We start from the raw sequence: 13,402 nt of genomic DNA on the forward strand, positions 1-13,402 counted from the left end.
CCCTTAGTTCCTCCTTCCTACTAGACCCTCTGACCCCTTTTATATCCAGAAGGTTGTTTGTGTCCTCCTTAGTGAATACAGAACCAAAGTACTTGTTCAATTGGTCTGGCATTTCTTTGTTCCCGTTATGACTTCCCCTGATTCTGACTGCAGGGGACCTACGTTTGTCTTTACTAACCTTTTTCTCTTTACATATCTATAGAAGCTTTTGCAGTCCGTTTTAATGTTCCCTGCAAGCTCCTCCTTGTAATCTATTTTTCCTGCCCTAATCAAACCCCTTGTCCTCCTCTGCTGAGTTCTAAATTTCTCCCAGTCCCCAGGTTCGCTGCTATTTCTGGCCAATTTGTATGCCACTTCCTTGGCTTTAATACTATCCCTGATTTCCCTTGATAGCCACTGTTGAGCCACCTTCCCTTTCTTATTTTTACACCAGACAGGGATGTACAATTGTTGGAGTTCATCCATGCGGTCTCTAAATGTCTGCCATTGCCCATCCACTGTCAACCCCTTAAGTATCATTCGCCAATCTATCCTAGCCAATTCATACCTCATACCTTCAAAGTTGCCCTTCTTTAAGTTCTGGATCATTGTCTCTGAATTAACTGTTTCATTCTCCATCCTAATGTAGAATTCCACCATATTATGGCCACTCTTCCCCAAGGGGCCTCGCACAACGAGATTGCTAATTAATCCTCTCTCATTACACAACACCCAGTCTAAGATGGCCCCCCCCCTAGTTGGTTTCTCGACATATTGGTCTAGAAAACCATCCCTTATGCACTCCAGGAAATCCTCCTCCACCGTATTGCTTCCAGTTTGGTTAGCCCAATCTATGTGCATATTAAAGTCACCCATTATAACTGCTGCATCTTTATTGCATGCACCCATAATTTCCTGTTTGATGCCCTCCCCAACATCACTACTACTGTTTGGAGGTCTGTACACAACTCCCACTAACGTTTTTTGCCCTTTGGTGTTCTGCAGCTCTACCCATATAGATTCCACATCATCCAAGCTAATGTCCTTCCTAACTATTGCATTAATCTCCTCTTTAACCAGCAATGCTACCCCACCTCCTTTTCCTTTTATTCTATCCTTCCTGAATGTTGAGTTCCCAGCCCTGATCATCCTGAGCCATGTCTCTGTAATCCCAATCACATCATATCTGTTAACATCTATTTGCACAGTTAATTCATCCAATTTATTACGGATACTCCTTGCATTAAGACACAAAGCCTTCAGGCTTGTTTTTTTTTTTTTAAAAACACCCTTTGTCCTTTTAGAATTATGATGTAGTGTGACCCTTTTTGTTTCTTGCCTTCGCTTACTCGGCCTTCCACTATTGCTTTTTACCTTTCTACCATCTGTTTGACTCCATATTAATTCTCCCTGTCTCGCTGCATAGGTTCCCATCCCCCTGCCATATTAGTTTAAACACTCCCAAACTCCATTAGCAAATGTTACCCCCAGGACACCAATTCCAGTCCTGCCCAAGTGCAGATCGTCCCTTTTGTACAGGTCCCACTTCCCCCAGAACTGGTTCCAATGTCTCAGGAATTTGAACCCCTCCCTCTTGCACCACTGCTCAAGCTACGTATTTATTCTAACTATCCTGCTCCCTCTACTCTGGTTAGCACGTGGCACTGGTAGCAATTCAGAGATTACTACCTTTGAGGTCCTACTTTTTAATTTAACTCCTAGCTCCCTAAATTCAGCTTGTAGGACCTCTTCCCATTTCTTACCTATATCTTTGACAACATACACTTCTATCCCATTGTCCTGCTGTCTCCATTGCACATCTTCCATATGTGTACAGGTGCAGGAATTTATCGTATTTACACATTTTTCACTTGTCTTTAATTAACCCGTGAGGAGTTAAAGTTCCCTTTTATACAAAGTCTGGAACCTACCTTGAGGTAGTGCTTTCCCTTCTCAGGGTGTTGAGGTGAAAGAGAGATGGAGCCAGGCAGACCGCAAGGTTTGTAGGAGTCATTTGGTTCTCATTGACACAAGCCACAACATCACAGAGAAAGAAGAGGAGAGTCTGCAGAGCTTCACGATTTTCATCTGGAAGGAGCAGAATGGCCGACTGCACTGCAGGAAGTTGCTGGTCTATTGGTAGATCTGTAGAAAAGGGCAGAGAAACAAGTCAGAGTAGGTTTGATTAATGAGAACAGTAAGTAGCCATTTCTTGCACGCAGGTAGATCAATCCACCAACTTTATAAAACACATTGACCAAAATGTTACCCATACTTAGATTTATGGAATTTTACAGCACTAAATGAGGTCTTTCAGCCCCATCACACCAATGCTGGGAAATGGGATTACGTCGGCAGCTCTAACTTTTCCTCCCACACATTCATCCACTTACCTTTTATAGATTCTGTTTCCACCACTTTCTCTGATGGAATATACCATGTCTTGCAAACTGTATAAAAAAAATCTCCTTTCTTTTTGATAAGCTTGTATGATTATCCAATTCTTTAATTAAAAGTAACCTCCTTAAACCACCTAATATTCAACTGCAATGTGGATATTAATCTGTTTTATCGTCTTTTAGATGAAAATGCACACAACTAGCTTATTAAATAAATGCAGTTTGTTGTGAAATGGGCTACATGAATAATTTTGTACCTCCCTCCAAAATGCCTGGCTCACAGTTAAATATTCCCTTATGGCATGAGGTCAAGGGATATGGAGAAAAGGCAGCTAAATGGAGTGGAGGTACAGATCAGCTATGATCTAATAGAGTAGCAGAACAAGGCTCAAGGGGCTGAATGCCTTACTCCTGGTCCTATGTTAATTGAGTCTTTAACACTGTTTCACTGTTTGAGAACCCAACAGTCCTGCAGAAATGAGAATGAAGAAACCTGCATCTTTCCATTTGCTGTCTCATAAAACCACCATTTAGGACATGTTAAAAAATGATGGCTGTTCTTTTATGTAAAGAAGCCAACAGCTGAGACAGATTGCATTATTCCATTTCAAGGGAAGGGTAAAGGTAGTGAGGTTGGGGACAGCATCAAAGAAGAAATTAGGCAACAAGGGTACAGCAGTTATCATGGGCGACTTTAATCTACACATAGATTGGGCTAACCAAACTGGTAGCAATATGGTGGAGGTGGATTTCCGGGAGCGTATTCGGCATGATTTTCGAGACCAATATGTCGAGGAACCAACTAGAGGGCTGGCCATCCTAGACTGGTTGATGTGTAATGAGAAAGAACAAATTAGCAATCTTGTTGTGCGAGGCCCCTTGGGAAAGAGTGACCATAATATGGTAGAATTCTTTATTAAGATGGAGAGTGACACAATTAATTCAGAGACTAGGGTCCTGAACTTAAGGAAAGGTAACTTCGATGGTATGAGACGTGAACTGGCTAGAATAGGCTGGCAAATGATACTTAAAGGGTTGACAGCGGATAGGCAATGGCAAACATTTAAAGATCACATGGATGAACTTCAACAATTATACATCCCGCTCTGGAGTAAAAATAAAACGGGGAAGGTGGCTCAACCATGGCTAACAAGGGAAATTAAGGATAGTGTTAAATCCAAGGAAGAGGCATATAAATTGGTCAGAAAAAGCAGCAAACCTCGAGGACTGGGAGAAATCTGGAATTCAGCAGGAGGACGACAAAGGGTTTAATTAAGAGGGGGAAAATAGAGTATGAGAGGAAGCTTGCTGGGAACATAAAAACTGACTGCAAAAGCTTCTATAGATAAGTGAAGAGAAAAAGATTATTGAAAATAAACATAGGTCCCTTGCAGTCAGAATCAGGTAAATTTATAAATGGGGAACAAAGAAATGGCAGACCAATTGAACAAATACTTTGGTTCTGTCTTCACAAAGGAAGACACAAATAACCTTCCCGATGTACTAGGGGACAGAGGGTCTAGTGAGAATGAGGAACTGAAGGAAATCCTTATTAGTCAGGAAATTGTGTTTGGGAAATTGATGGGATTGAAGGCCGATAAATCCCCAGGGCCTGATAGGCTGCATCCCAGAGTACTTAAAGAAGTGGCCATAGAAATAGTGGATGCATTGGTGATCATTTTCCAGCAGTCTATCGACTTTGGATCAGTTCCTACGGACTGGAGGGTAGCTAATGTAACACCACTTTTTAAGAAAGGAGGGAAGAGAGAAAACAGGGAATTATAGACCGGTTTAGCCTGACATCAGTGGTGGGGAAAATGTTGGAATTAATTATTAAAGATGAAATAGCAGCGCATTTGGAAAACAGTGACAGGATCGGTCCAAGTCAGCATGGATTTATGAAAGGGAAATCATGCTTGACAAATCTTCTACAATTTTTTTGAGGATGCAACTAATAGAGTGGACAAGGGAGAACCAGTAGATGTGGTATATTTGGACTTTCAAAAGGTCCCACACAAGAGATTGGTGTGCAAAATTAAAGCACAAGGTATTGGGGGTAATGTATTGACGTGGATAGAGAACTGGTTGGCAGACAGGAAGCAGAGTGTCGGCATAAACGGGTCCTTTTCAGAATGGCAAGCAGTGACTAGAGGGGTGCCGCAGGGCTCAGTGCTGGGACCCCAGCTCTTTACAATTTACATCAATGATTTAGATGAAGGAATTGAGTGTAATATCTCCAAGTTTGCAGAAGACACTAAGCTGGGTGGCGGTGTGAGCTGCGAAGGGGATCGAAGAGGCTGCAGGGTGACTTGGACAGGTTAGGTGAGTGGGCAAATGCATGGCAGATGCAGTATAATGTGGATAAATGTGAGGTTATCTACTTTGGTAGCAAAAAAACGAGGGCAGATTATCTGAATGGCGTCAGATTAGGAAAAGGGGAGGTGCAACGAGACCTGGGTGTCATGGTACATCAGTCATTGAAAGTTGACATGCAGGTACAGCAGGCGGTGAAGACGGCAAATGGCATGTTGGCCTTCATAGCTAGGGGATTTGAGTATAGGTGTAGGGAGGTCTTACTGCAGTTGTACAAGGCCTTGGTGAGGCCTCACTTGGAATAGTGTGTTCTGTTTTGGTCTCCTAATCTGAGGAAGGACATTCTTGCTATTAACGGGTTGCAGCGAAGATTCACCAGACTCATTCCCGGGATGGCAGGACTGACATACGAGGAGAGACTGGATCGGCTGGGCCTGTGGAGTTTAGAAGGATGAGAGGGGATCTCATAAACATATAAAATACTGACAGGACTGGACAGGTCAGATGCAGGAAGAATGTTCCCGATGTTGGGGAAGTCCAGAACCAGGGGACACAGTCTAAGGATAAGAGGTAAGCCATTTAGGACCGAGATGAGGAGAAACTTCTTCACTCAGAGTTGTTAACCTGTGGAATTCTGTACCGCAGAGTGTTGTGGTGCCAGTTCGTTGGATATCTTCAAGACGAGTTAGATATGGCCCTTTCGGCTAAAGGGATCAAGGGATATGGAGAGAAAGCAGGAAAGCGGTACTGAGGTGAATGATCAGCCATGATCTTATTGAATGGTGGTGCAGGCTCGAAGGGCTGAATGGCCTATTCCTGCACCTATTTTCTATGTTTATGTCTCCTTACTGGCCTTATGCGTAGATGAAATGATGTCTGACAATCAAAATCTAATCGATAGTAGAAACCGTGTATAGCATGAAATAGCCCGAATGTCACATCTGACCCAACAGGAACATGCAAATTTTTAATGGGCGGGACTGCATTAGTATTGTATTGTAAAAAGCAACATCTGGCTATTAGAAATCGCTTCTAAAATCAGACTGCAAACAGCTGATACCGAGGAGTTGGTGACTCTATAGCGCGAGTTGCACTTACACTGATATATATGAAGGAATGACTCGCAGAGCTTGGTGGTCAACAAGGGTTCAGGTAGGTCTCGGAAATATTGCTTCATCATATCTGCTACATCAAATGCAGATTGGCATTCATAGCTGACACCATCTGGACAGCTCTCATTCATTTCTCTTAGTGCCTGGATCCTCGATTTTACTCCAGACTTTCTAAATAATCCAACCTAATGTGATGAATAATTTCAAAAATACAATTAACTACCATAATAGCAGAGGAAACAACCCACTTTTTGACCTGCATAACATCAGCTTTATCATCAGTATCTGACACAAAGTCAACCTGGATCCAAACATTTCAAAAACGATGCTTCATTTGAACCTTCAGGTGAACCCACTGGAGTTAGAACTAAACCGAAGTAGAGGAGGCAGAGTCAATTATATTTCTTACATTTTTATAGAACCTGATCACAAAACATATTAATAAGGTAACAGTATGTAAACACGCTGGGGGTAATGTCAATCGAAATAAATCCGGGAGCGATGTAAAACTGGCTGGTGATTCGCCATTAACCATTTTACACTATTGCACCAAGTCAAAATTACCCCCACTGTCCTTTCTCATGTCTCGGGTGACAAAAAGGAACTGGACATCCTTATCTTGTGATGAGCACAAACATGCATCAAAAAACATTTTAAAAGAACTACACCAACCTGATCTAGACATTGGCCCCTGAGAAAATACATGGCCTGCAGAATACTCTTTGGGAGAGGATGTCCTGTACGCTGCACGTTCAGCAGCAATGGAACTCCAAACACCACTCGGTCCTTATAATCAGGTGCCTTTATCTTCCTGATAAACTTGGGAATTGTCCTACAGAATCAGGAAGGCAATAGTTAATGTGATTCTAAATACAACACCTTGTGCCAATTTTAAGATTGAACAGAACACCAAACATCAGAGGATGTTTCCACTGATGGGGGCGACTAGAGCTAAAGGGCATGATCTTAGAATAAGGGGCTGCCCATTTAAAACAGATGAGGAGAAATTTCTTCTGAGGGTGGTAAATCTGTGGAATTCACTGCCTCAGAAAGCTGTGGAAGCTGGGACATTGAATAAATTTAAGACAGAAAGACAGTTTCTTAAACAATAAAGGGTTATGGAAAGCGGGCGGGAAAGTGGAGCTGAGTCCATGATCAGATCAGCCTTGGCCTACTCCTGTCCTATTTCTTATGTTATGTTCTTATATTGTATTAAAAATTATGTATTAAAGTGGGAATATCACTTATGAATCTTCTTTGAGAGGGCATGCCATGAAATTTAATGAATGGCACTGAAAGGCGGTTATTCTGTGTTATAAGTCCCTCAAGTTCTGGACTGAAAAAATATTGCCAAACAGTTCAGGAATTTAGGAGTAACTTTTTTAAAAAATTCATTCATGGCAAGGCCAGGCATTTATTGCCCTCGAGAAGGTGGTGGTGAGCCACCTTCTTGAACAAAGACACACATCATAACATTCATAAGGAATATCCAAAAATTGAAGTGCTAGCGAGTTGTCAGGTGTTTCACCACAAGAAGAAAGGGTAAAATGTATTAACCACAAAATAGAAATTATGAAGACTGTGATCATTTAACATGCTTTGATATCATAAAAGGCACTGACATAATATTCTGTTCTGATATATAATGCAGTTGTAAATAATTTGGAGTGGATCAAAATATGGCAGCAGATAATCTATAAATAGATGCAATGTAGATACAATCCGTGTGTAACAGATAACAAATATTTTTTCAAATACTACAAAAACACAGTCTGTGAGGTGCCACATCATGGGGTACTGCTTTGATCTTTAAAGAAACATTATTCTGTAGTAATTACATCAAAATCCCTTCTCGTAATCTTCAACCAATGTAATGTTGACTTTGTCTTTAAATGCTTTGAGATTGATTTCATTTCAGGGGAGGCTGATATATGCACAAGTGATAAATGGTAGGGACCAACTAACCAGCTTTCATTTAATCTAGGGATGCAGAGGATATCAATAAGACACTCGAGTTGTACTCGTGAATTATAATATTTATTGAACCAGGATTAACTGATATACACGTTATCCATCACAATGATCCGGTTTCTAAATATATATATATATTGCATTAATGCCTACCAGTTCCAGCCTTGCTTGCTGGAGGGCGAGTATTTGTCCATCAGGGTAGTGAGCTTCAGGAGAGCCAGCTTCTGCAAGAGGTTGAGCTGGGCCGCAGACTGGCTATCAATCTGTAGATGTAGCTTCTGAGGATTCACGTTCTGCTCACTCGGCCAACATAACCTCTGCCGCCTGCAGCATAACACATCATCAGTCTGGCAATCCCAAGTTTCTACCAGCTAGGTGCAAAAATTTTACTTTTCTCCCAATAAAGGCAAGCGGTCAAAAAAGATTTAGTGGGCAAGTTTCCACTTTGGGCGCAAATTGCACTGGTTAGGTTACAGTTCAAGTTTTCACTAAAATGCACCAACATAATTACAAACCAACCCAATCGGATAGCATAATAGAATGCAATTGTTTTTATTGCCTCGCATTAAAAAAGTAATGTATTCAAGAGTGGCACCTGGTGCAGTTTTATTAATATCTCTGAAAATGGGTTTATCACCAAAAAAAAAGTTTTTAATAAGTCCTCCACCTATATGTAACCTGATAAACCACTGAAAAGGTTTCAAAAACTTTACTGAATCATTTACTAGTTTCATTGGTGTACATCAGTCTTAGTAAATTAAATATTTTTTTATGTTAGAAACTTTTAAAATGTGTCTACTAGTGCCCGTGCACCCAAGAAAACAAGCTCAACAAGCCCAAGCATATAGGGCTCACTTTGTACATGCTGAAATTCGCAGCCATTTTCAGCAAGACTCAGATTTTTGTGAAAAATTACTAATCATCTTTGTCACTACAAGAAAAACAGCTTTATTTATTTGATTTTGCAGGTTTAGAATCTGACTCAGTTTTTCTCATAACATCTCACCACTGAAAACATGCTGATCTTGTTTTATGCCGTACTGCGACAAAAAATTGAAATACCCTTGCAGAATCAGCAATAAATTATAACTCAGTAATTTTTCTAATGAACTAAAAATCTTCTCAAGTTAGCTTTTATGTACCACCAGTTTGAAACTGGCATCCATTACACAAAATCTAGATTATTCAAAACCAATACTCTTGTGTTTGGATTTTATGCTCCCGGAGAGAGATGGCAATTGGTGGAGTGTGTAATGCTTTCCATCCCCAGGTTAGAAAGGTATGGGTTATATAGTTAGGGGTAACTGTCATTATCCCAGAAGTGTTTTTAACTGCAATCTCTGCAAAGTGGATTTCCCACACCAGATGTTCTTGTGCTCGGAGTTTCCCAGCTGCCCACTGAAGCTGTCTTGACTATGTACAATCTTAGTGCACTTTTTGACCATAAACCAATCTTCAACATCCATCATCAAGGGTACTTGAACCTCAAATATTGCCGGTCTCTGCCTCTACGCCACCTACACAACTTAGTCACCTCTAGACTTAACTTTTCCAACATCCTCTTCAGCTACCTCCAGCTTATCCAGAACTCCAGCACATACATCAAGTATCACTCACCTATCACCCAGGTCTTTGTCAGCATCCATTAGCTTCCCATTCCTCAATACATTAATTTCAAATTCTTGTCTATAAATCCTTCCATGGCCTCATTTCACCTTGCTTCTCCTCCTCCTCCTCCTGCCCTATATCTCTGTTTGCACCATCTGCTCTTCCAACTTTGGTCTACTGTGCATTCCCTCAGCTACAATGACGCCAGAACCCACAGCCCTCCTTCCAAGACACCTTGAAATTCTAATGGCACAGAAATTCCGGCTTCCCGAGTCCGTACTGAGTGTCTATGGACCCAGGAAAGCATCTCAAAGTTGGTTTTCAGTACACAATGCGCATGCGCTGAAAACCAGCTTTTCCAATCTGTCAAGCTGGAACTCGACAGATCTTCCGTATCTCGGCAGCCAGGATATTTGCATGGGCAAGATTGCAGTATTTACCCATATCTTGCCTAGCAAATGTCCTGAAAAAAGCAGGCACATAGCCTACTTTTACAGGCTTAAGAGTTTTAAAATACCCCAAAACATTTTAAAATAAAATTATAAAAACACATTTTATTGTTAAAAACCCTGGGGTAGAATATGGACAGGACTATTTAGCCTCCCCCCCCCCCCCCCCCCCGGGGTAGAGGATGGACAGGATTATCTAACCTTCCCCCCCCCTCCGGGGTAGAACATGGACAAGACTATCTAACCTTTCCCCCCCTCCCCGGGGTAGAACATGGACAGGACTATCAAACCTTTCCCCCCCCTGGGGTAGAGGAGGGACAGGACTATCTAACCTTCCCCCCCCCACCCCTCGGGTTAGAGGATGGACAGGACTATCTAACCTCCCCTCCCACCCACTGGGGTAGAGGATGGACAGGACTATCTAACCTCCACCCCCACCCCCCGGGGTAGAGGATGGACAGGACTATCTAACCTCCACCCCCACCCCCCGGGGTAGAGGATGGACAGGACTATCTAACCTCCCCCGCAACCCCCCCGGGGTAGAATATGGACAGGACTACTCAATCAGGTAAAGTATGTTCTCATTCATAATAACGGGAACTCCAACTTACGGAGTTCCCATTATTATGAATGAGAATATACTTTACCTGATTGGCTACCCAGAACCATGTGACTGTAGCTCCAGCCCTGCGCACGTCCTGACGTGCAGGTGCTGCGACACGCAGTCAGTGGAGGCCTCAGGACCGGGAACTCGCGTGGGCGCAGCAGCTTTAGGTAAGTGCGCATTTAAAAAAAAATGTTTTTACTCGTTCGCCCACGGGAGGCAGCCGACCAAGATTTCTGGGCCATGATCTAGTTTTTCTACATGTCTGCCCACCTTCAAAAGCCTCCTTAAAAAGTTACCTCCGTGACTGTGCCTTTAGCAGCTTCCCCTAGATCCTCTTTCTTTTTTTTTTAAAACTCAAGTACAACCCCTACCTCTGAAGCGTTGGGACACATGATGTTAAGGGTACTATACAAATGAAAACTGCCGTCATCATTTTTAAAATGGAGAAAGATTGCAAAGTGCCGCAGTACAGCGGGACCTGGGGGTACTTGTGCATGAAACATAAAAGGTTAGTATGCAGGTACAGCAAGTGATCAGGCAGGTCAATGGTATCTTGGCCTTTATTGCAAAGGGGAGAGAGTACAAAAGCAGGGAAGTCTTGCTACAGCTATATAAGATATTGGTGCGGTCACAGCTGGAATACTGCGTGCAGTTTTGGTTTCTATATTTACGAAAGGATATATTTGCTTTGGAGGCAGTTCAGAGAAGGTTCACTAGGTTGATTCCGGTGATGAGGGGGTTGACTTATGAGGAAAGGTTGAGTAGGTTGGGCCTCTACTCATTGGAATTCAGAAGAATGAGAGGTGATCTTATCGAAACGTATAGGATTATGAGGGGGCTTGACAAGGTGGATGCAGAGAGGATGTTTCCACTGATGGGGGAGACTAGAACTAGAGGGCATGATCTTAGAATAAGGGGCCACCCATTTAAAACAGATAAGGAGGAATTTCTTCCCTGAGGGTTGTAACTCTGTGGAATTCGCTGCCTCAGAGAGCTGTTGAAGCTGGGACATTAAATAAATTTAAGACAGAAAGGAAGAGACAATTTCTTAAACGATAAGGGTATAAGGGGTTATGGGGAGCGGGTGGGGAAGTAGAGCCGAGTCCATGATCAGATCAGCCATGATCTTATTGAATGGCGGAGCAGGCTCGAAGGGCTGTATGGACTACTCCTGTTCCTATTTCTTATGTTCTTATGTTCTCATCATTTGAGGCTCCACATTGGGAGCATGCATAGAAAATATTTACTCTTTAGTAACCTCTAATTCTTTTCAATTAGGATTAAAACAGCAGAGAGACTCAATCTGCGCTAGACCCAAACACGTACCTCAATAAAGAAAGGACAGTATTCTAAACCACACCATCCAGTCTCCTCTAAATCCCACACTTGAATTCTAACAGTTTGCAGAGGATCCGCTTTTAATGAATTTAATTATCCTGTAGACAGAATTATGAAAAAGGATCGGTCATGGAGAATTATAAGAACGCAAAAAATAGGAGCAGGAGTAGGCCATTCAGCCCTTTGAATCTGCTCTGCCATTCAAGAAGACCATGGCTAATCTTCTACTTCAACTCCACCTGCCCGCACAATCCCCATCTCCAAAAATTTACCAATCTCGCTCTTGAATATACTCAGCGACTGAACATCCATAGCCTTCTTGGGTAGAGAATTCCAAAGATTCACAACCAATAGCGTGAAGAAATTTCTCATCTCAGTCCTAAATGGCCAACCCTTTATTCTGAGACTGTGACCTCTAGTTCTAGACTCCCTGGCCAGGGAAAACATCGCTCCTGCATCTACCCTATCAAGCCCAGAAAGTACGCAAGATATCTTCACAAGACGACATGGACTGGATAACTCACGAGTGAGGAAAGTTGAGATTGATTTATGGTCATGTCATCAACAGAAATGTTGATCTCTTAGTGCAATATATCCTACTGATATTGCACAATTAAAATTGAAATTTTCTGAAAAGTAGCTATTCCATTTTCAGACCCCAAGGGCTAGAATTTCGTCGACTTTGTGACCGGGTTTTCGCCGCGATTTGACCCTCCGCGGCGATGACCTTTTTGCGTCGGTGCTTCCTCGTACGTCCAGGGAGAGGAGCGCCGACATGCAACACCCGAAATAACGTTTGCGATCGTTTTTTGGCTCTCTCCGTGCCCGTATTCTGCACCCAGAATACCGACTGGGAAAAATCTGCGTTGCAGCCCTGCCAGCAGCGGTAAGTATAAAGACCTGCAAAAAAGGCAAGTTAGTTTTTATTTTTTTAATTATTTTTCAGCTATTTAGTAGGCAAGGGTTTTGTGAATGTTTTTACAATTTTTTGTTGTTGTTTTTTTCCCCCCCTCCCAAGGCCTCTCTCGCAGTGCTATTGGCCCTGGACTAAAGTTGCCAAAATTCATGTTTTTCACTGCGAATCCTTGTGCAACGCTGATTTTTACTGATGCGTAAATTAAAGGCCGAAAATCAGGCCCAAGAACAGTAGCGAAGCAAAAATGGTAATTTTGGCGAAAAACTACCATTTTCACTGAAAACCAAAATTCTAGCCCCATGTGTGCAAACATTTCTATGTAGTATTCAAAAAATAATTTGACGTTTTCTAAGCTGTGTAGATTCACTGCTCAGAAAAGCTCACCAGGGGGTTATCTTATCTTTTCCAAAAAGCTTTGCAAAGCAGAAGTGCCTTAGTGTCGTTACCCTTGGGAACTCTCAACTTGATTGCACTAACTGGATATTTCACTAACCCAAGTCACTCTACATTACTGTTACATTTAAAATGCACAAGACAGACAATCACCATCATTGAATTACTTCTATATTTAACCTTGAGAATATAAATGGTAGATCAAAAACCAAATCAAAAGCCTTATTTCATTACAGATGTGTGACACATCTCAGTTTAGCTATTCACTTACATATACACATGGTGTAAATTGGCTAATAGCCGATCATGTTGAAAAT

General features: G+C 42.1%; 1 protein-coding gene across 1 annotated transcript in view; it reads right to left on the reverse strand.

Annotated features, from left to right (window-relative positions):
- The window catches only part of LOC139262876 (rho GTPase-activating protein 7), a 48,741-nt gene that overhangs the window by 15,321 nt on the left and 20,018 nt on the right, over positions 1–13,402 (reverse strand). Inside the window, exons 6-9 of the mRNA XM_070878106.1 lie at positions 7,928–8,098; positions 6,476–6,635; positions 5,790–5,988; positions 1,911–2,124 (exon numbers count right to left, since the gene is read on the reverse strand). Of these exons, the coding sequence (XP_070734207.1) occupies positions 1,911–2,124; positions 5,790–5,988; positions 6,476–6,635; positions 7,928–8,098 (744 nt within the window). The remainder of the gene's footprint in view (positions 1–1,910; positions 2,125–5,789; positions 5,989–6,475; positions 6,636–7,927; positions 8,099–13,402) is intronic.

The sequence above is a fragment of the Pristiophorus japonicus genome, chromosome 4 (assembly GCF_044704955.1).
Source record: "Pristiophorus japonicus isolate sPriJap1 chromosome 4, sPriJap1.hap1, whole genome shotgun sequence".
NCBI classification, from domain to species: domain Eukaryota; kingdom Metazoa; phylum Chordata; class Chondrichthyes; family Pristiophoridae; genus Pristiophorus; species Pristiophorus japonicus.